Source organism: Cricetulus griseus, chromosome 4 (genome assembly GCF_003668045.3).
Source record: "Cricetulus griseus strain 17A/GY chromosome 4, alternate assembly CriGri-PICRH-1.0, whole genome shotgun sequence".
Lineage (NCBI taxonomy): Eukaryota > Metazoa > Chordata > Mammalia > Rodentia > Cricetidae > Cricetulus > Cricetulus griseus.
Window position 1 is genome coordinate 225097514 of NC_048597.1, and position 22327 is coordinate 225119840.

At 38.0% G+C, this 22327-nt stretch overlaps 1 protein-coding gene and 2 pseudogenes across 5 annotated transcripts in view; 1 reads left to right on the forward strand and 2 right to left on the reverse strand.

The window, feature by feature from the left end:
- Zcwpw2 (zinc finger CW-type and PWWP domain containing 2) overlaps positions 1-22327 on the reverse strand; it is a 107986-nt gene that overhangs the window by 69924 nt on the left and 15735 nt on the right. For all 5 annotated transcript variants that reach the window (XR_003485258.2, XR_004769780.1, XR_003485259.2 and 2 more), the window contains exon 2: positions 5849-6186. Coding sequence is in view for 2 of the 5 variants with exons in the window: in XM_027415335.2 (XP_027271136.1) it covers positions 5849-6135 (287 nt within the window). In the remaining 3 variants the exon portion in view is untranslated. The remainder of the gene's footprint in view (positions 1-5848; positions 6187-22327) is intronic.
- On the forward strand, positions 7126-7717 carry LOC103160440 (annotated as a pseudogene).
- LOC113835600 lies at positions 20392-20782 on the reverse strand (annotated as a pseudogene).

A 22327-nucleotide genomic window follows, 5' to 3' on the forward strand; every position in this document is an offset into this window, starting at 1 on the left:
CCCACCGGTGCTCTGCTTGCTTGATTTACTCAACTCTGTGCTAAAAGGAAGCTGAAATGACCAAAAGATTTACAGGTCACAATGGCCTTAAAATTTCCTGATTATGAATACAAGTCAAAACAAAGTTAGGCAAGGAATGGTGGCACAGCAGAGGCATGCATATCTCTGAGGTTGAGGCCAGCCTGGTATACATCTAGCTCCAAGCCAGCCTGGCTACATTAGTGAGATCCTATCTCAAACAAACAAGCAAATTTAGCAATAAGAAAAGTAATGCATTTGCTCAATATTTACCATGAAGTAGATGTTTGTCTCAACAAGGCTACTTCAGATAGAGCATGCTAATTACTGCTATGTGACCTATTTATCCTGTGTTTTAAAACAACATTTTCTCCATATTTCATGTTACCTTATATAAATTATCTGTCTTAGAAAACTACATCTCTGAAATTAAAATGATTATTTTGTATTCAAGTGGCAAAATATAAATTGTTAGCTTGAAATGCTGTGTTAGGATCCAATCCAAACTTTATCCATAGCAAAAGTTTTATATACAAACACATTTGATTTGTTTTCCTCTCTGGCCTCAAATGATCCTCCTGGCTCATTCTCTAGAGTGCTAGGATTACAGGTGTACCAGTATGCCCCATTTTAATTAAGTTTCAAATATTTTACCAACATCTGGCCCGCAACTCTGGAATTAAAGCAGGAAGGAAAGGCAGAAAATCAAGTGACGATCCTGTGATAACAAATTATGGTAGAAGTGTGACAAAAGTTTACAGCTCAAGATCTAGATGGCATGCATCTAACACTATAGCATTGCAAACTGTCCACCTGACCAACCCTGTGCCATCAACAGCTCTGTAAAGTAGGAGAGTTATAGCACTCAAGTGGAGAAACTCAAGCTCTCACTCTGCCTTTTACCAGGGAGCAGGCTTTTTGAAGGCATCTACTTCTTGCTATAGCTCCTAACATGTTATAAAGTTCAAATAAATGTGTGATTTATACATTTTTGCTTTTGAGAAATTAAAGGTCCATCGTTATCATAAGGCTGAGATGTATCCTGACAAATTTAGATGTTGAAAACCTAATTCCCAGTGTCTCAGAAGGTGACTGTATTCAGGGAAAGGGACTTTAAAGAAATAACTAAGAAAGCTGGACAAGGTGCTATACATATGCACTCCGCACTCAGGAGGTGGAGGCAGGGGGATTGGAGTCCAAGGGCAGCTAAAATAGAAGGGAGCCTGTCTCAAAATAACAAGAAGTAACTTAGATAAGACAGAGCTTATTAGGACAGGCTCCATGTCCTAGAAGACCTGCCTCATGAGACAAGAGCAGGATAGACATGCAGATGGAAGAGAGTGTGAGGACATGGCAGGAGAGTGAAGGAGAGAGCCTTCAAGGAAATCATCCATGAGATACCCTCACCTGAGGACTTGGAGTCTGTGGAAAAATACGTCTGCATTATGTAAGGCAGTTAATGCCTGTTGCTTTGCTATGGCAGCCAGAGGAAGCTAAGGTGACTATGTATATGTATAGTGACTGGTGCAGGTAAAAAGAAGAGTGGTTTAGAAATATCTCCTCTTGTTTATCAAGAGGCTCTGTGTGGCCGGGTGTTGGTGGTGCATGCCTTTAATCCCAGCACTCGGAAGTCGGATCTCTGTGAGTCTGAGGCCAGCCTGGTCTGCAGAGTGAGTGCCAGGATAGGCTCCAAAGCTACAGAGAAACCCTATCTCGAAAAAAAAAAAAAAAAAAAAAAAAAAAGAAAGAAAAAAAGAAAAGGGTACCTTTTACAGGTTCATCAGTATGTGGTGGCCACATGGGAGAAAATTAACTATGAGACCAATAGACAATGTACTACTCTCCTGAGAACTGTTTGCTTTTATTTTTTTAAAAAAAAAACATTAAATAAGCATTTCTAGATTCTTAAACATTCTTGAGTCAACTCATTTGAGCCACAGTAACTCTAGATGCTGGCAAGATGGAGTCTCTGGCCCTAAGAGCATCCTGTAAAGTCACAGGCTAATAAAAACCCACCCAGTCTGTGCTGTGCTGCTAAGGACCTCTGCAGGCAGCAGCCATCTTTGATTTCAGGGTCTAGAGGTTTCTCTACTTAAGATCAGATTTTTGACTGTTTCTTGTGGATTAACTCTATCTTTACATTTTACTAATGTAATTTATCTTGTTATTATCACTCTATACATTTGTGCCATTGGATACACAATGCAAGTATATTTCAGTTTCTTAATTTGAAATTTAAATTTGTGCTCAACTTAGCACATAAAGAAGAACATAAATGGTACTCTACTCTCCAAAGAGGGAAGATGCAGCTATTTTTCAGGCATGTCTGTGACAGCAATCACAAATTAGAGATAATTTAGGGACTTGAATAAATATAATTCATGTAAAATTTTAAGTTCTTTGTCTCAGTTACTAATTCCTAGTGAAATTTTCTGGTTTTCAGATATATTGATTGATAAAAAGCAAATTCATTTCTTGAAGTACAGTTATTGAAACTTCAAACTTCCCATTTGGGAACTGCTTTCAAAATGCATTTGTAACTCTGCTTTCAAAATGTTTGCTTTAGAGATGAAAAATGATGGAGAACTATAAATCCCTTTACGGTAATTTCAGTAAATGTTCATATTACATGCCTGTTAAAATAGTGGATCTTATGTAACCAATTAATGTTCATATTAATTATAATGTGAGAGGGAACAATAATGTGTATAATATTGTCATTTTGATCCCTAGAAAAGCCCTCATTAAAAAAGGGCACAGATGCCACAAATTTGATAAGGCAGTAAATGTATGTGTTAGGGCTGTTATAACAAAACATCATAGACTTGATGGAAGAAGTGAGAGGAATTTATTTCTGCAGCTTCTACAAGTTAGTAATCCAAGACTGAAGTGTGAACAGTTTGTTTCTTCTGGTCTCTCTCCCAGGCTGGCAGACACCACCTTTCTAGTGATTTTCTATCTTTCTGTTTTGCATGTGCAAACCCAAATCCCTGTCTTACAAGAATACCAACTAGATAGAATTAAGGCACTCTCTAATGGGTCTCATTTGTAATTAATCACTTCTTTAAAAAGTCCTACAATCAAATATATTCACATTCTGAGTTATTAGGAGTTATGACAGCATTCAACACATGAATGTTTAGGGTTCATAATTCATCAAAAATAGTGAGCACCTAAATCTACATATTGACTTGGAGGTCTATTGCACATATGTGCATATTAGAATGGGCTTCTCATAGCCTCTCTTTTATGGTCAATTCCTTATGGTCTACATAGAGAACAAGATAAAAAGTCAATACACTTGAGTTTTGTAATGTAAAAGTTTACAAACCTAGTAAAAGGTTCTGGAAGGGTAGAATTGGTGGTGATATACACTCAGAATCCTGCGCAATTTCTTCAGAAATTCAGGTGGAACAAATAGCCACACTACACTTGCCAAACAACAGCCATGATGAAGCTGAGTGATAGGCTACAGCATATGCATCAGAACAGGACCAAGGACAACAACTCCCTGGGGACCTAGCAGTGTTGGTATTTGTGAGAAGAAAGAGGGGTGAGTGGGAAATGCACAGAGATCATCTGACAGAGTTGAGAGGTGGCAAGCTTCCTTGGAGAGTCTGGTAGACTGTACTGAAAGCAGCAGACTGAACTGCAGTGGGGCAACAAGCAATTCTGAACAGGTTAGAGTTCCAAGGAACCCTGGGAATGTTAAAACTTAGTACAGACAATTTCCAAGGGAAAAAGATAACTCTGATGAAAGCAAACTTCTGGGAGAAAAGTAAAGTCAAAGAGGACAGGACCAGTGAGAGCAGAGGAGCTTGTCTGGTTTCCAGATAAGTCTTCCCAATGGGACTCCAGGGAGCATGGAACAGAGAAAAGGACAGGGATACTTCCGAAAGAGGTGACACACCAGCTATGAGGCGTGGTGAGACAAAAGGCACACACAGAACAGCAGGAGACAGTCCACAGGGTCCCCCTCTGCTCTCCAGGGTCGAGGGAGAAAGAAATGCACTGCTCTTCTTGTCACATCGTGGAGTCCCACAGCCAGGTACCGCTGGAGAAGAGATCCATTGTCTGGGAGTACAGGTAGTTACTGAAAACAAGGGGCAGCCACAAGTTATGGACCCTGGGGACACCCTGCCACCGACGGGTCTGGGTAGGAGATGTCCACAAGAGGTACCCTAGGAGACTGGGGGGGGTTAGACCCAAACTGATGAGAAGTTTAGGCAGCAAGCAGCTACAACTGTGAGAGCAGTGTAGGGTGGCCTCTCCCTCTGTGGCGACACACAAACACCTCTTTTAGCTGGGACTGCTTGGCCTCCAGGTCTGAGACTTGCTGCTAGGGGCATTGAGAGCTCTGAGCCCAGGTCAGGCAGACCACACAGCAAATCACTTACTTCCTCAGTCTCTTGCATCCCCACAGGATCACAAACAAAGCTAATGCTAAGTTAGTGTGGTAAAAATAATATGAGACAAAAATACCCAGTGAGGAAAGTTTGCCACAGAGGAAGGTTTTTAGAGAATAAGATTTTACTCAAGATTTCAAGTTGCCCTAATAGAATTAAAGAAAATAGTGTAGATACAATGCACATGTATGAATTAGAAAAACATTAACATGAGTGATTAAAGATGTGAAAAAATAATGAAAACCTTTTTAAAACTTCAAGAATGAAAGCTAAATTGCAAAGAATAAAAAACAACTGATACCTTCAGAAAAATAAAATATGTAGAGGAAAAATATTTAAATTTTTAAAGGGCTAACAAGATGAAAACAGTTCAAGAAAAAGAAATACCAACTATAGAAAAGATTACCTAAGTAATAATATGAAGTCCTGAAGTAAAAAGCCAAAGCCATATGATGGGACAGCACAACCATCTTTACGTCAAAAAAGTTTAGCTGAATTCTCCGTCTTACACACTGAAAATACACAGTATAGAGTTGGGAAGATTTGACCCAGAATGAAAAACTCTGATATACAACAATAAGCATCTACAGAATAATTAAGATCCTCAAATGTTTGTCATTTAGAAACACACTTGTAAATAACTAATTTCAATGAGAAACTGACAACTATTTCAAGATGAATAAAACACAATGTTTATCAGAGTTCTTGAAAAAATTGTAGCTTTGTTTAAATGAAGATGGAAAGATAAGAGATGAATTAAATTACCTCTCATTTAAGAAAGCAGAAGAATGAATACAACTCAGATGACAAAGATAGTATTATTAGAGATTGGCAATTAAGGGACCATTGGGACATCTCAGTGGGTAAAGGCACTTGCCAACAAGCCTCATGACGAGTCCCATCCCCAGGATCCCCATGGTTGAGGAAAAACTGACTGTGGAGATTACACCTGCCAGACACAGAGTGAACCCTCATGTACACAGTGAACTCTGGGGGATAACTAGGATGTGTCAGTGTGGGTCCACTAATTATAACGAATCACATGGTGTGGGGTGTAATGGGGAGAGGGAGTGAGTTCTGAGTGGACAGAAAGCATGTGGAAACTCTACTTACACCCAATTTTTGTGAACCCAAGACTTCTCCAAATGTGGAAATCTGTTTTGTAAAAACATGAATAATTCTGGGTGAAAATTTAGAAATAGGCAAATCCACTCCAAATGCAAGCAACGCAAAGCACAGGGCTGAGCGTTTAGCTTAGCAGTGTCAGTCTAGCAAGTGTGAAGCTCTTAGAATTTGATCCACTGCAACACACACACAGACCCACAAACACACATGAAAATAAGTAAATGTAATAAAAATGTAAATAAATCAGTAATTAAGTAATGATTAATTAATAAGGAATAGATGATAAATAAATCCCTTACCTTGGCCAATTCTGTAATTCCACCAAAACCAGGCTTCCCAGAGGAAGCTGGGAATAGACAATCTTATACCCACTTTCAAGGAACTGAGACTCTGCAGGAAAAGCCTCCTCAGACACCGAGCAGCTGTTGTGGCTGGAGTCAGCATTCATGAAGCAATACCACGGCTCGCTGTGTTCCACCTTGGCCGCAGCCTCTGGAGACAGCAACCTCCACTTCAAGCAGCTTTCATTCTCACACTGGACCCATACTCTGCTCACAAATTCACTGCTTTTCAGGGCTGGGTCCATTGAGCTGCTATTGACCACTTTTGTTTTGTTTCCCTCAGAAGTGAATCAAATCTAGAAAATAAAAAAATTTAAAAAATCCAGATTCAAAAGTATGAGATAGTCTTTTCTACTTTCTGCCCATGCACCTGGCGCAGAAAACAAGCATCTGACATGTTGTGTCCTGCTGACCCCGCAATAACACAGCAGACATGTAAATTAGCCTTGCAACAAGTGCTCTGAGTCAATGGGACAAATCTAGTCTAGCTCAGCAATGGCTACTACTGACACTCACTATGCACAAGGTATTGCTTTTCTTTTTTGAGACATGTCTATGCTACAGCTCAGGCTGACCTCAAACTCTCTACCCTTTTGTCGAAGCATCCTGGATGCTAGGATGAGCACAACACACAGGTGCAGACAACTGCGCTTTTTTTTTTTTTTTTTTTTTTTTTTTTTTTTTTTTGAGACAGGGTTTCAAAGCCTATCCTGGCACTCACTCTGGAGACCAGGCTGGCCTGGAACTCACAGAGATCCGCCTGCCTTGCCTCCTGAGTGCTGGGATTAAAGCTGTGCACAACCAACACCCAGCTGACAACTGCGCTCTCAACCGTGCTCTTGTCCTAAGACACACTGCTCTAGAGTATGCAGACTGCACCATGCATCCCCGTTCTTTTTCTAAAAATCGGGAAACCACATGCAGCAAATATTCCACCTCATAAAAACGAATGATGTAAAAGTTAGATGAGCAACCATCTCCTTAGGAAGTTCTGCCCCTTATCTCACTAACAAAGCACATTCTTTGGGCTTTATTATGAGGAGTCTACATGTATGAATAGAGTTGTGTCTTAAAATCCCCCAAATTCAGCATCAGTAACAACACTGAATACTAAAAAATGTAACTAAATACTGATGATGTAACTACAGATGAAACTAGTTATTGGCCATGTATTTCCCAATAGTCTATTTTTAAAAACAAAAAGGGACCCTGCTGGAGCCGCAGCTGCCAGCGACATGTTCAAGGTAATATCAGAGGGGCCAGCCAGCCTGAGCCTGTTCACCTTCAGGGTCTATGCAGCACCCAAAACGGGCTCACCTCACAAAAATTACATGCAGGTTGGTGAGCTTTTACTCTACTTAGTTCCTCAGGGTCAATCTGAATATGTGGAGGAACCAAGAACTCAACTTGAAAACGTCTCCCAACTCAAACATCAGCGTGAGCCACATACGTACCAGAAAATATACTCCCAAACTAAACCCAGGGTGGAACACTTCATCCAGTGGGGATTAGACAACTATGACTATTTCCAAATTGCTCCTCTGGATTTTTCCCAAGACTTGGTGTTACTGGTTTTGCTGGGTTTATTGGACTCATTTTTGCTAGAGGTTCAAAAATAAAGAAGCTGGTATATCCTCCTTTTTTCATGGGATTAGATGCCTCTATTACCCACAACAAGCCATTGCCTTTGCCCAGGTCAGTGGGGAGAAGTTATAGGACTGGGGATTACGAGGGTACATAGTTGTAAACGATTTGTGGAAGGAACATTTTCAGAAGCCAGAAAATGTGAAGAAAAAAGTAGAAAACTCCATGCTCTGTCCATTTTAATCAGTTATAGATAAACATTGGAAACTCCAGATAGTAAGTCAGTATTTCTACAGACAAATGGCAGAGAGTCAGTATTGGATACAGTAAACTGGCTTTCTTCAGGAAAAACAACACTAGGCCACTTTGCTATCTTGGGTGATGCCATATTCTAGACCAACTAATCCACAACCTTTCATTTGGAAATAATGTACAAGTCTTAGAATTCCTCATTCTTATATAACACTTATGTACATAATTAAAATCCAGATTCAAACAGAAAGAGAGAGAGAGAGAGGGGAGGGAGAGAGGGAGAGAGAGAGAGAGAGAGAGAGAGAGAGAGAGAGAGAGAGAGAGAGAGAATGGGAGCTGACAAAATAGCTCAGTGGAGAAAGGGACCTGTTGCCAACACTGGTGAACTGAATCTGGTCCCCAGAAGTCATGTGGTGTTAGGAGAAAAGTGACTCTCATAAGTTTTCTCCTGATCTCCACGTGCGTGCCATAAAATATGCATGTGCATACATGTGTGCTCGCACACGTACATACACACACACAAACTAAATAACCAAATAAGTATAAAAAGTGCACACATACACACAAAAACTAAATAAGTATAAAAATATTTTGGCACACAGCAGTGATTAATCAGTACAACAATGCTATCCAAATACTAGCATCATTCAAACAGACCTTTTAATTTACAAGTTAATCATATATTTATATCTTACTTATATTTATTCATCATGTTCCTTACTTGAGCCCCTACAAATTGCACTTAAGATAGCCAATATATGCATTAGCCATTGATTACTATATTGTAAATTTTTAACACTTTTTATTAACTGAATTTCATTTTTTCATTTCCTATGTATGTTTTAAACTTTCCACTGTATATGGCATAATGTTTTTTACATAAGATCATTATAATACACGTAGATATTTTGTGCTGAGAATATTCCCCTCATAACCATCTACTATGGCCTTCCTTTTTCACCCACCCTCCCTCCTGCTACTTCTATTTATTTCCTCAGTAGCCAGCTTCACTTTTATATTTATGCTATGCATACATTTATAATTTCCATATCTACATAAAACCTAGGAACCATGACTCCCAAACTGCCTTTATTTTTTCTGAAACTGCCTTAATTGACCAGATATGATTATCTCCAGTTGCATACATTTTCCTAAAATGATGTAACTTCATACTTCTTTCTGAATGAAAACAAATCCATTGTACAAACATGTCAGATTTTTCTTCTCTATGCACCATTGTCTCTCTGTTGCTAGAAATCTAGGTTGGCTCCATAACTGGACTATTGTGACCACTGACGCAATGAATACTGCTGTGCCAGGATCGCTGTGGTGTGTTGTGTGGTGATATATTATCTATGGTTTAATAAAGATTGCCTGAAGGATCAAAATGCAAAGCCAGCCACACTAGTTAGTGACAGAAGCTGGGAAGTGGTGGCACACACCTTCAATCCCAGGACTCAGGAGACAAAGGCAGATGGATCCCTGTGAGTTCAAGGACACTCAGGGCCACACAAGATTGAATCAGTTTACACAAAGGAGATCTCAGCACTTGGGATCCCATGCCTTTAATCCCAGCTCTAGAGAGGTGTATAAGATAGGAGCAGATACTCAGTCTGGGACATTTTGGTCTCCATTCACGTTAGGGCAATTAGTCTCCAGTCACATTGTGGACAGGATTGCTTCAGCCTGGGTAGAGGTAAGAGCTACTGGCTTGGCTGCTTTGCTTCTCTGATCTTCAGCTTGAAGCTTGAACCCCAATATCAGTCACCGGGCCTTTTTATTTTTCATGTTGCAATGTTGTCTTGGAGTACTTTTGGAAATATCCAGGAGTGGTATAACTAGGTCATGTGGAAAACTTAACTTTTAGAACCTCCATACCAATTTCCACAGTGACTGTACTAGCTTACATTCCCACACATACTGGAGGGTTCACTTTGGACTATATCCTCACCAGAATTTGTTGTTTTCTTGATTACTGATATTCCAGCTTTGGTGAGAAAGAATCTCAATGCAATTTTAATTTGCATTTATACGATAGATAATGAGATTGAACTTGTTGTATGTGTTTATTAAACAAATTTGTGTTTCACCATTTGAGCACTACCTGTTGTTCATTTAGCCATTTATTGACTTGTTTGAATTTTTAGCCTTTGAGCTATTTGTACATTCTAGATATTAACATGCCACATGGTTAGCAGAGGTTTCTCCCATTCTGTAGGCTACTGGTAAACTCTGTTAATTGCTTCCATAGCTCTGCAGAAGCTCTTTGGTTTCATGAGGTCCCATTTGTCAACTGTTGACATTATATCCTAAATGAGTGGTTGCCTATTCAGCAAGTTCTTGCCACTGTCTATGTTTTGAAATAATTCATTTTTTTTCTTCTAATGGTTTCAGAGCTTCAGGTCTTATGTTAAGGTCTTCCATCCATTTTTAAATTGATTTTTGGGGACCAAGTAACAGAGATCTAGTTTCATTCTTCTACATGTGAATAGTTACTTTCCCATACCATTTGCTAAAGATGCTGTCTTCTCCAATGTATCTTTCGATATTTTCAAAAAAATCAAGTAATGGCAGCTGTGTAGATTTATATCTAGGTCTTCTATTTCATTGAGCGACATCTGTTTTGTGTTCATACTGGGATGCTTTTATTAATACGGCTCTGTAATATAACTTGAAATTGATTACAGTGATACCTCCTGCATCAATCTTTTCTTCCCAAGACTCCTTGTAGTATCTGGGGCCCCTTGTGCTTCTGCATGAATTAAATTCCTATTTTCTATTGCTGTGAAGAATGGCTTTATGATTTGGATGGGGATTATGTGGATCACTATTGGTAAGTCAGCCATTTTCACAATACTAATTCTGCCAATCCCAGAGTATGTCAAGTTTTTTTCTATCTAGATCTACTTCAATTACTTTCCTCAGTGTTCCAGGTTTTCACTGTGGAGGTTTTTCCAATTCCTTGGCTAGGTTTATTCAAAGAAAGTATTTTTTTTTGAGGCAAAAGTAAATGGAGTAATGGGTTTGTTTCCCCAGTTTCTTTCTCAGAATGTTGGTTATTGCCATATAAACTCTATACCTCCTTCCTCCCCTCTCCATTTCATTTTTCCTCTTTTACTTAGCATCCAAGGTCAATTCAGCAAACTATCTCCGTCCCACCCATGTCTACCCCATAACCTGGCTATTGTGACTAGTAGTTTGACAGACATGGATACACGAATCTCTATGGAAACTTGGCTGTTTTCTTTCGCATGTACAGTCAGGATGTATAACTGGATCAAATGCCAGCTCTATCCTTAGTCTGTAGAGGGATCTGCATGCTGGCCTGTAGGCTGTGTTAGTTTGTAGTGTACCACCAAGAGGGAAATGCTCCTTTTCCCTCGCTTCCCCACCCACACATGTTGTCTCCTTTCCTTGATAGTAGACATCTGATTGGCTGAGATGGACTCACTGGATTTTTAATTTGTATTTACCTGAGGCGACTTAAATTCTTGTTATTCTTTGCTGAGCTGCTGGAGTCTTATTCAGAAAACCCTGTGCCTAGATCTTAATCTGGTCCTTCTAAGCTCTCCTGTAATTTCAAAATCCCAGGTCTCACATTTAAGTCACTGATCAACTTTGAATTGATTTTTTGTGCAGGTGAGACATGGCCATCTATTTCTATGCTTTACCCATTGATTTCCAGTTTTCCCAGCACCAGTACTGAGTCTGTTTCTTTTCCAACCTAAGTTTCCGGCCTATTAATAGAAGGTTAGATGGAGGTGGCTACATAGGCTTGTTTCTGGGTCCTCTGGTTTTGTTGTCAACATCATACTGTTTCTATTACTATCTCACTGTATTAAAATTTGTTGTCAGGTATTGTGTTGCCTCAAAGGTAGCTCAGCTATTCAGGGTCTTTTGTTTTTTCCATATTAATTTTTTCTAGTTCTGTGAAGAATGTCATTGGAGTTTTAAAGAAGGTTATATTGAATCTGCAGATCACTTTCAATAACATGGCCATTTTGTCAAGACTAACTCTGCTAATTCATGAACATGGGATGCCTTTTCAATCTTCTACTATCTTCTTCAATTTATGTTTTTTCAGGAATTGAGTGAGTGTTTTGGTTATTGTGGCTTCTGTTAATGGAATTGTCTTCTTTCTTTCAGAAAAACAAATACACATAGGAAAGTTCTTGATTCTGTATGTCGAGTTTGTGTCCCACTACTCTGATGAAAATGTATACGGGATCTACAAGTTTTCTTGTAGTGTTTTGGGGTCTTTTATGTATGAGATCAGGTTGTTTGCAAATATAATTTGACTTCTTTCTTTCCTCTGTATCCCTTTAATTTCTTTTCCTTGTTTTATTGCTATGGCTAAGATTTCTAACACTATACTGAGTGGTGAGAATGCATACTTTTGTCTTACTCCTGATTTTAAGAGAAATGTTTTCAGTTTATATTCAGTATAGTGCTGGTTATATATTTGTTGTAAATGGCTTTTCTTATATTTATATATAATCCTTATATTCCTATTAATCATTTCTTCAGAGTTTTTTTTTTAATAAGGAAGAGATGTTAAATTTTGTTACAGGCTTGTTTTTTTTCTTTAATGGGTGCTGGGAATTAAACTCCAGTCCTCTGAAAGACCACTGGGCCATCTCCCCAGCCCCAGTTAGAGGCTTTCTTGCTGCACCTATTGAAATGACACATGTAGTTTCTGCTCTACTAATGTTCTCTAATGTGTTTACTAATTTGCATTCTTACATTTCTGACATTAAACCAACTTAATCATGAAGTATTTTTAAATATGTCATTGAATTTGGCTTGTAAAGATTTTGAGAATTTTTGCATTTACATCTATCAAGAATAATTATCTGCATTTTCTATTGTGTGGTACCTTTTATCTTTGTTGAACAGATATAAAGGCATTCCTTCATTTACTGTTTTATGGAACACACTGAAGAGCACCAGTGTTATTTCTTTATCAGTATAAAAGCATTCGACAGGCTTTGGCTAGTCTTTGGTGGTACACTAGTAACGGCTTCATTGCTACTGTTTGTATCTATTTGGGTTTTTATATATTATTGGTTCAGTTTGGCAAGTCACATGTGTCTAAAATTTTATTCCTTTCTGCTAGATTTCCATTTTTAGAGTAAATTTTCAAAATATCTCCTGATTAGCCTCTTGGCTTCAAAGGTATCCACTACAATATGTTCTTTCTATTTCTAATTGCATTGGTTTGAATGTTCTCTTTCTTTTGGATAGCTTGGCTAAAGATTTGAATGTCATGCTTACCTTTCCAAAGAAGCAATTCTTTATTCCAGTCAACTTTTTTACTCTTTGCTTAGTCATCATTTTATATCTGCCCTAATTTTTATTGTTTCTTGGCTCTACAGATGTATGGATATCTTATTTAGTATCTCTCATTTTTTCTCCATATATATAGCCATCTCTGGAGACTTGCTCTTATACCTGTTTTCTTTAACCCAAAGATCTGTATGTTTCATTTTCACTTGATTCTAAGAATTTTTATTTTTCCTATGGTCTCTTCAGTGACTCATTATTTAAAGAAATATTGCTTAGCTTTTTGGTGTTTATATATTTTCTGTAATTTCTCTTGGTTCTGCTAATTTGTTTTATCAAATTGTAATTCAATAAGATACAAGAAATAATTGTCAATATTTGTTGATATTTAATAACTCTCCCTTCTTGATCTTATATTGACCATTGAGTAGATCTCTTTCATTGCCTCCTTAGAACACATTAAAACTTCAGTCTCTTTAAAGTCTCCAATCTCTTTTAAAAGTTCATGTTAACTACATTGCAATTCCTAAAAAACCCAAATCAACCACTTTACATTTGCAGTCTCTGGCAATGTAATTTGACAAAATGTAATCAAAAAGGTGATATCATGTTGTACAATAAACTTTATATCAGCACAACTTAAACTTTTATAAGCATTGAATTCTCCACTCTTTTTTAAGTTATTCTTCATATTTGAGTTTATATTATTGAAAGAGAAAATTATATCTTGGTTCAAACTTGATTCTATTAAACTATTTCAGCTATAATCAAATGGTTAATTTAGCAAAAAGGGCCTTACTACCCTTCTCGGTGCAGCCAAACTCTTTTACTTTATTAACTTTACCTCATGCTGCACTTTTGTTTATTCTCCTTGCTTTAGTTTATTGAGTATGTCTAGTTGCTGCATTTTTTGACTGTCATATATAATAATGGGTCAGAACTGATTCTGGAAATACATACTGGAAAGAATACTTACCTGGTTCTAAAGAAAAGAAGTGGGTTTCCTTTTTTGATATAATAAAGTTTGATATAATAAAGCACAGTTGTCATCTGTGCTTTCTGAAGAAGTAGCAGAGTTTTGAGACTGATTTGGTATTTTTCTGTCTTTCATGGCTTTACTTATTTAAATAGGCTTTTAGTAACAACTTCATCTTCCAAATATGGCCAAATGATTAATTTTCCTAATTACTCATAGTCTTTCTTACTTTACCTATATCCTTCACACAAATTAACTTCACATATTACATTATCTACATATTCATGTTTCTAATATAGACATAGAATCTTTTGTGATTTTCTTTGTCTCATAGATCTTTTCTGAGGGCAGAATTTCAAATCATTTCCCTCCTATGAGTTTTATAGAGCATAACATTAAATCAATGAAGCATACATAGTATGACTGACGAATTTAGTCAAAAGGCCTCTGGATTTTGGGGGGTTGTTTGTTTTGTTTTCTTCCGTTTTTGGCTAGTGTAAGCAATACTTTAGCAAATACCATTGCATGTTTGTCAATTCATATATTCTATCATGCATATGTCTACAACAGAAACTCTACATTAAAAGGTATGCACATTTTTAAGGAGATGGTAGTAAATGGGCCTCTGGAAAGCTATTCTAACTTTCAATTTCCACTAACAGTCTATAAGTACCAATTTCCTCATTTGTGTACCAACAATGGATATTAACAATGACTTTTTTCAAATCTAATTAATGGACAGTTATCTTACTGTAGTTTTAATTTACACTTCCCTGACCACTAATTAGATTTTATTGACGACTTGTGCTTTCTTTTATTGGAAAACCTTGTTCCTGTTCTATATTCAGGTTTTATTGTTTTCTTTACAGAAATTTGGTAGAGCTCATGATATATTATGGATATTAACTCTTTGTTTCATATGTTGGAAACATCTTCATATAGTTTACCTTGGTTTTTTAACTTTATACTTTAACGCAGATAGTTAAATTTTATAAAATTTGAATTTATTATTATTAAACATTGCTTATTTATCCCCAAGATTTTAAATAAAATCTTCCATATATTTCTCTCAATTGTTCTGATTCTCAAATTTAGGTATTTAATCCATCTGGAATTACTACACAAATATTGAAATAAAAGACTTTACTTTTACCTGTGGAGCCAATTATCTGAACAACATTAATTTATTTGTGCATTATTTTATCATTAATCAGAAATGGATTTTATTTTAATATATACACACAAGAATCAATTTGTGTACAGTGTATTTTACATATTCCCTTATGCCAATAAAGGGTTTTGGTTTGTTCCAATATCTGATACAACCATTCCTCCTTGCTTAGTCTATCTTAAATCTCTTGGTATTTTAAATTTGATAAATTTTATCATGGCTGATATAGTTCATAATTTAAACTACAACATGGTTTTTATTTTCAAAATAATTCCTTCCTTCTTAACAATGACTTTATTTTGAAAGCAAGCTTTTATTCCATCCAATACACATTACAGTCTATTTTCTTTGGTTTTTACTATTTCTAGCTGGGTTTTACAAGTCTCTTGAAATATTCAAGCAATGTACTTCCAAATATTGACCGTGATGTGCATGTTTAATACTAAAAATGTATTTTAAAACTGTTATATTGGCTCCATGAAGAATGTAAATAATATAAATAGTGGACATGTTTTTATCTTGTTGTGATACAAGATTTAGAAATACTGAGGCATAAATTTGACCACCAAAACTAGAAGATACTAACTTATTTCTGCCAAAATTTTCTTCCAGTTGTAAGTCCCAAATGTTATCGGCCATCCATCATAAGCCCTCACAACAAGTTGTGAACTAGGGCATCGGAGGCTACAATGCTGTCTACTAGATGAGGTGCTGCAAACTCAGAAATCAAATATAAAGATACAGAAAATTCTAGGTCTAAGGCAGGTACTAGGAGACATTATGCCTAACTGAACTGAGGGGAAAGCTTTGAGATACAATTCTAGAAGGAATAATAATATTAAGTTGATTCAAGGGATTTCTATGTCTATTTCATGTACATGAATGCTTCATCTGTATAAATGTTTGTGCACCATGTCATAGGTCATAAGAAAGCACCAGATTCCCTGGAATTAGAGTAATAGATGGTTGGAAGTCATCATATGAGTGCTAGGAACAGAACCTATGTCCTTTCCAACAGCATTTGGAGATATTGCTCAATGGTTGAGTACTGGTTGTTCTTGCAGAGGAACTGGGCTCGGTTCCCAGCACCCATGTTGTAGTTCACAACCATTTGTAACCTCAGTTCTAGAGGGTCAAGACCCTTTTCTGGCCTCTGCAGGCACTTCATGAATGTGCTGCACAGACACAGAAGAGGCAAAAGATCCATATATACATGATAAAAGTAAATTTTAGGGAAATTTTTAAAGAAATGGGCTTTTATTAATATTTAACATCAATTAATACTTGAATCCTATGTCCTGAATGAGTTATGATGTCACCTGCCACCCATGCTGGAAATAACATAACTAAAAGTGCTCAGGCATACCCTCTGTCAGTCATCTTTGCCACACTGCAGTATACTGGAGCTGTATTTGACTAGTGAGTTTAACAGGATTAGAGATCAAATTAGATTAAACCATTCCTCACTAATGAGTCACTTAAAAATATTTACAAAGAACAATATTGAACAAAAGTAAATGATAGTAATAATGCAAGCAGAGGGGGGGGGGCATGAAAGACAGCAGACAGTCATTAGTGTCGGTTGGTTGCCCTGGACCCTGCCCATCCTAGCAAGCAGCCCATTCCAGAGCAGACAGCCTTCTACGTCTGCAACAGGACGTGACTGGAGAGCTAGTGAAAATCCTCTACGATGCCTATTACAAAACAGAAGAGGATTAAAAGATTACTTTTAAATGGTAGATAAAGTTTCTAGATTTTCTTAGGAACTTCAGTGCCACAGTGGATAATACTGAGAAGATAAATTAACACTAAGAAAATGTCATTATTACTTGGCGGTAGTTTCAATTGCATCTAATGTAAACCTCTTGGTAATTTGGATTTGATACACTTTTATCCAGCCTAATAGAATTCATAATGCAGATTATAAAATCCTCAATTCTCTTCAAAATAGATTCTTATTGCTTCTGTTTCCTCTTCTTGCACATTTTACTTGCTTTCAAACTTACTGGAACATCCAGAATGTACAATAGTAGAAAAGAAGACAAAGTCATCACAAGAATGCTAGAAACTTTGAATGCATCCTGAGTCATACCTAGATAACCCCCATTTTAAAATCCTTGACAAAGGCAAAGCTGAGTTAATCACCTTTGCTTTACTAAACCTTTTAAAATGTTTCATTTCACAATTTAACATATTAAACCAGGTAATTTTTAAAAACTTGGAGTTTAAAAGCTAGTAAACACTGGGTGGTATCAAAGTTCAGTCTCCAGCTCAGAGTTCCGTGTAAGTGTGTGACAGGTATATTCTCACTCTTGGTCTTATTTACAGCATCTCTCACTGACTAGGTTAGACTGGATGGCCAGCAAGCCCCAGGGATCCTCCCCAGCTGGGATACAGGTGTGCAACTTCCATGTCCAGCTCTTTATGTGGGTTCTGGGCAACTGAGCTCAGGTCCTCCTGCTTGCATGCTGGCACTTTACCAATAGAGCCATCTTGACAACCAAAAAGTACTTTTACATACGAAGATGCTTTAGAATTCCTTTCCTATTGCTTTTCTTTGACTTTCAGCTAAAATCAAGTGAAGAACTCCTTAACAAATTCACTTCATTTCTATTTTGCTTATTATATATACAAAGTGAGATGTAAGACTGCAAGTCAAAGTCTGTTCAAAGGGACTTTTAAATAAATCTAAAAAATTTTAGGAATTAATACTATACATTAGAATCCAATTCAGAAATTTTTATTTTTTGTTAAAGAAAAACAATGACACAAAATATGGCTAGTATAGTGCTGTCTGCCGTGGTCTGGCAGGTGCTAATAACTCCTCTATGAATGTGTTCATGTGTTGGACCATGATGTACTGTGTGAGGGGCCTTTGGAAGCTCACAAATAAGGTACAGCCCTCATGATGCAATTAGTGGCCTTACAAATAGAAACAACAGAGAGCATGGAGTTTCTTTCCCACTGGCTTGCCATCATACAATAATATTAAGAAATGTCAACCACCTCAAAATCAGAAATGAGCCCTCATCAGATACGGAACCTGTTGCCTCCTTACTCATAGACTTCCCACCCTCTAAACCTATAAGAAATACATGTTTATTGTTTAAACCACCCCCATCCATGGTAATTTTCTTTTTTTCCATTCATTTATTTAGCTCATAAATAAAGTCATGCACAATTATGATACATAATACAGTATGTTCACAATGGCATAGCTAAATTAAACCAATTAACATGTTATATCACACATATTCATCATGTTTGTTTTGAGAACACTTAACCATGGTAATTTTCTATAGCAGACAAAACTTTCTAAGTGTCTTACATTCGATTTAGAGTTCCAAAAATACAGCTCCAGATCAAAAGATTGTAAGGAGCAGAGAAATTAGAAGCTAATCATCTAGTAAGACAACTACTACCAAGTACATACAAGCAGTGACAAGGACTCCTTTGGAACAGGAGAAATGAAGCTGTCTGAAAGAGAGGCAATAGGGAACTTTCTAAAAGGATAACGGCAACAAACTAATAATCCACTATTGCTGCAGTGAAACACCATGACCAAAAAGCAAGTTGGGGAGGAAAGGGTTTATTCAACTTACACTTCCAGATCATAGTCCATCACTGGAGGAAGCCAGGACAGGAACTCAAGCAGGGCTGAAGCCTGGAAGCAAGAGCTGGTGCAGAGACTATGGAGGAGTGCTGCTTACTGGTTTGCTCAGCCTGCTGTCTTATAGAACCCAGGACCAGCAGCCCAGGGACGGCCCCACCCACCATGGGCTGGGCCCTCCCCCATTCGTCACTAAATGAGAAAATGCCTTACAACTGGATCTCATGGAGGCATTTCCTCAACTGAGGCCCCTTCCTCTCTGATGACTCTACCTTGTGTCAAGTTGACACAAAACCAGCCTGTACAACTGACCCCTTGTCAACTTGACACACAAACACATCACTATTAAGCAATAACCCTTCCTTTTTTATTAATCCCTAAGATCTCATATTAAAATCATAAATAATTTTAAAAGTCCCACAGCCTTTATAAATTCAAACACATGAAAATCTTGGTCTCTTTAAAATATCCAATCTCTTTTAAAAGTTCAAGTCTTCCATCTGTGGGCTCCTTTAAAATCAAAATCAAATTAAATATCTTATTCAAGAGGGACGAACCAGGGCACTGTCACAATCTGAACCAAGCAAAATCAAACACCAGCATTATAAATAACTCGGTGTCCAATTATCTGGGATTCACTCACGATCTTCTGGACTCCTCCAAAGGGCCTGGGTCACTTCTCCGGCTCCACCCTCTGCAGCACACAGCTTGTCTTCTAGGCTCTGGCTGGCTCCACTCCACTGCTTCTGCTCTTGATATGGTCCCACGTGCTGGCATCTCCAAAATGCTAGGGTCCCTTGCTGCAACCAGGCTGCCCTTTCACCAATTGCCTCTCATAGGTTCTCTTTGTGGTGCCAAACATTGACTTCTCTGCATGACCCCTTCAGTCCTGGGCTGTAAACTGCACTGAGGCTGCACCTTCCCCAGTGGCCTTCCTGGCCTCTCACAGCGCCAAGCCTCAGCTGCTCTCCATGGGCCCTTCATACCATCAAAACCAGTGCCACCTGGGAGACTCTTACACATGACCAAGTTCAGCTGCCAGCATGAGGTACAGCCATGGCCGCCTCTGAAACGCAGCTTCTCAGTGCTCTCAGAAAACACTTCCCAGAAGATTTCACCTCAGTGATGCTGGTCTCTTCGTAATCACCACTAATTTCTTAGCTCCAACTAACCCAGCATCAATTGTCCCAGTAACATAAAGGTTTCACTTTAGTGGTTCTGGTATCTTGTTAATCATAGTTGGTTCTTCAGCCCCAGCTAAACAGAACCACAGAAATTTAAATCAAAATGGCAAACAGCCTTGATAGAGTGTTTAATAGACAGTCCATCTGAAACTTCACAAGCCAGGCCTCCATTGTCTGCACTGCTCTCAACAGTCTGTCTTCCAGGCTCCAACACAACAGCCCACTGAGCTCTCAACACTCAATGGCTTTTCTAGCCCAAAGTTCCAAAGTCCTTCCACAATCCTCTCAAAAACAAGGTCAGGTCTGTGACATCAATACCCCACTATGCTGGTACCAACTGGTCTTTGTTGGGTTTCTATTGCTGCAATGAAACACAATAACCAAAAAGCAAGTTGGGGAGGAAAGGGTTTAATTTTTTTATGATTATTTTCAAGCTTTGACCTTTATTTAAAAAGCTGCAGATTTATTTTGCTTTCTGACTCTGTGCTTGTGCCTTCAACACTTTCACAACAATTTTCTGCTCCTCAATAAGGAAAGCCTGCTTGATCCTGTCACGGACACACTTGGCACACATGGAGCCACCATAGGCCCTGCTGACATGCTTCTTTGTCTTAGACAGTCTCATAAGAACTTTCAGTCTGACAGCACGAACCCCTCCAAGTCTGCCTGGGCACACACCTCATGCAGATTTAGGTGCTTTCCCAACCTTCTTGGTATAAAGGTAAACAATCCTGTTGCCAGGGGTTCAAGACAGCCTAGTTTTGTTAGAGGCTGTATTGTAGAAAAACCTACGTCGGTATGTCAAACGCTGGACCATTCTGAGCACCTCTAAGCACCATCCCCGCTAGGAAAGGGTTTATTCAGCTTACACTTCCAGATCATAGTCCATCATTGGAGGAAGTCAGAATAGGAACTCAAGCAGGGTTGGAACCTTCAGGCAGGAGCTGATGTAGAGACTATGGAGGAGGGCTGCTTACTGATTTTTTCAGCCTGCTTTCTTATAGAAGCCAGGACCAGCAACCCAGGGATGGCACCATTGACCAAGTGCTGATGAGTCCTCCTCTATTGATCACTAAAAAGAAAATGCCTTATAACTGGATCTCATGAAGGCATTTCCTCAGCTGAGGCTCCTTCCTCTGATGACTCAAGCTTGCATCAAGCTGACACAGAACCAGCCAGTACATCTGTCGTGTGACTGTTGGCTCTGAAAGGTGAAGAGTAGCCCCCATACAGCTGTGTTTTCTTCTTATGTAATCTTCCTGCCCTACCCTTTCTCCCTTTACTCTGGTCTTTACATCACTCTGATTTACATTAGAATCATGTGTGTTCCTAGCCAAAACCACTAGACCACAGGCTCTTTGAGGGCACAGACATTATTTTTGTATCTCCAGAAACGAATGGGTTGATTTGATAGACATGCTGTTCTCTATGCTTTGACTTGTAAATACCAAAACAGTGATCTATATCCTGGAATTCATTGGTTTTTTTTCTCCCACATTTCAGTGCAGATGAACATCCAAAAGATGGGAAAGGGATCAGAGAGCAAGTTTTCATTTATAACAAGCATTATTAGTTAAAATGAGTTTATTAAAGGGACCACCAGGACCTTCGGAGTCACTAACAACTTAACCCAGTATATTATAGATATCTATAGCCTTCAAATGAAATTCATGATCCAGCTAAGTCTATGTATTCCATGTGCATTATTTTTAAAGTGTTATACTGCAGCAGGTTTTGAAAAATCAGAAAATACAGTATTCTTGAGTTGAAATATTATATAGTCCCATTGTTGAATAGAACAAGAATGTTTTAAGATGGAGAATCACCAAGGAAATCTGGTGAAGCATCAATTTTTATTACAATGTATATGTATTTTGTGACTGATGTATCCCAGATGGTGAAATTATAACACACCCAAGGAGTTCTGAAAAGCATCAGAATTTAATGACAGTATGAATAAATACATACAGAGTAGGAATGAAGATAAATGGCTGCTTATAATAGAAATAGTTTTTATTATTTGTGTGTGAATGAGGAAAATAATGATTGTTCTTCCAAACTGGAAAAAAACGAAGAAAGATGTCATTGTGCTGTCCCAGCACTGTGGTTAGAGGAAGTGCACTGTTTTAGTTCAGGCCCTCACAAATGATTCATGTCTTCTGGACTGGAGAAAAACAATAGTACCCATACCACTTCTTCAGAGTTGGGGTCTGTCAAAATGTTTTGTCTTTAAGTAGGGGCTCCCTATAATTCAGACTGTCATAGAATTCAAGAGGCTCCTGACAAGACATCTTAATGCTAAGATTACAGGCATGACCCTCCCCAAAGCACACAGCTTTTTTGAATTTTCATCATTTGCAATTTCAGGATAAAATCT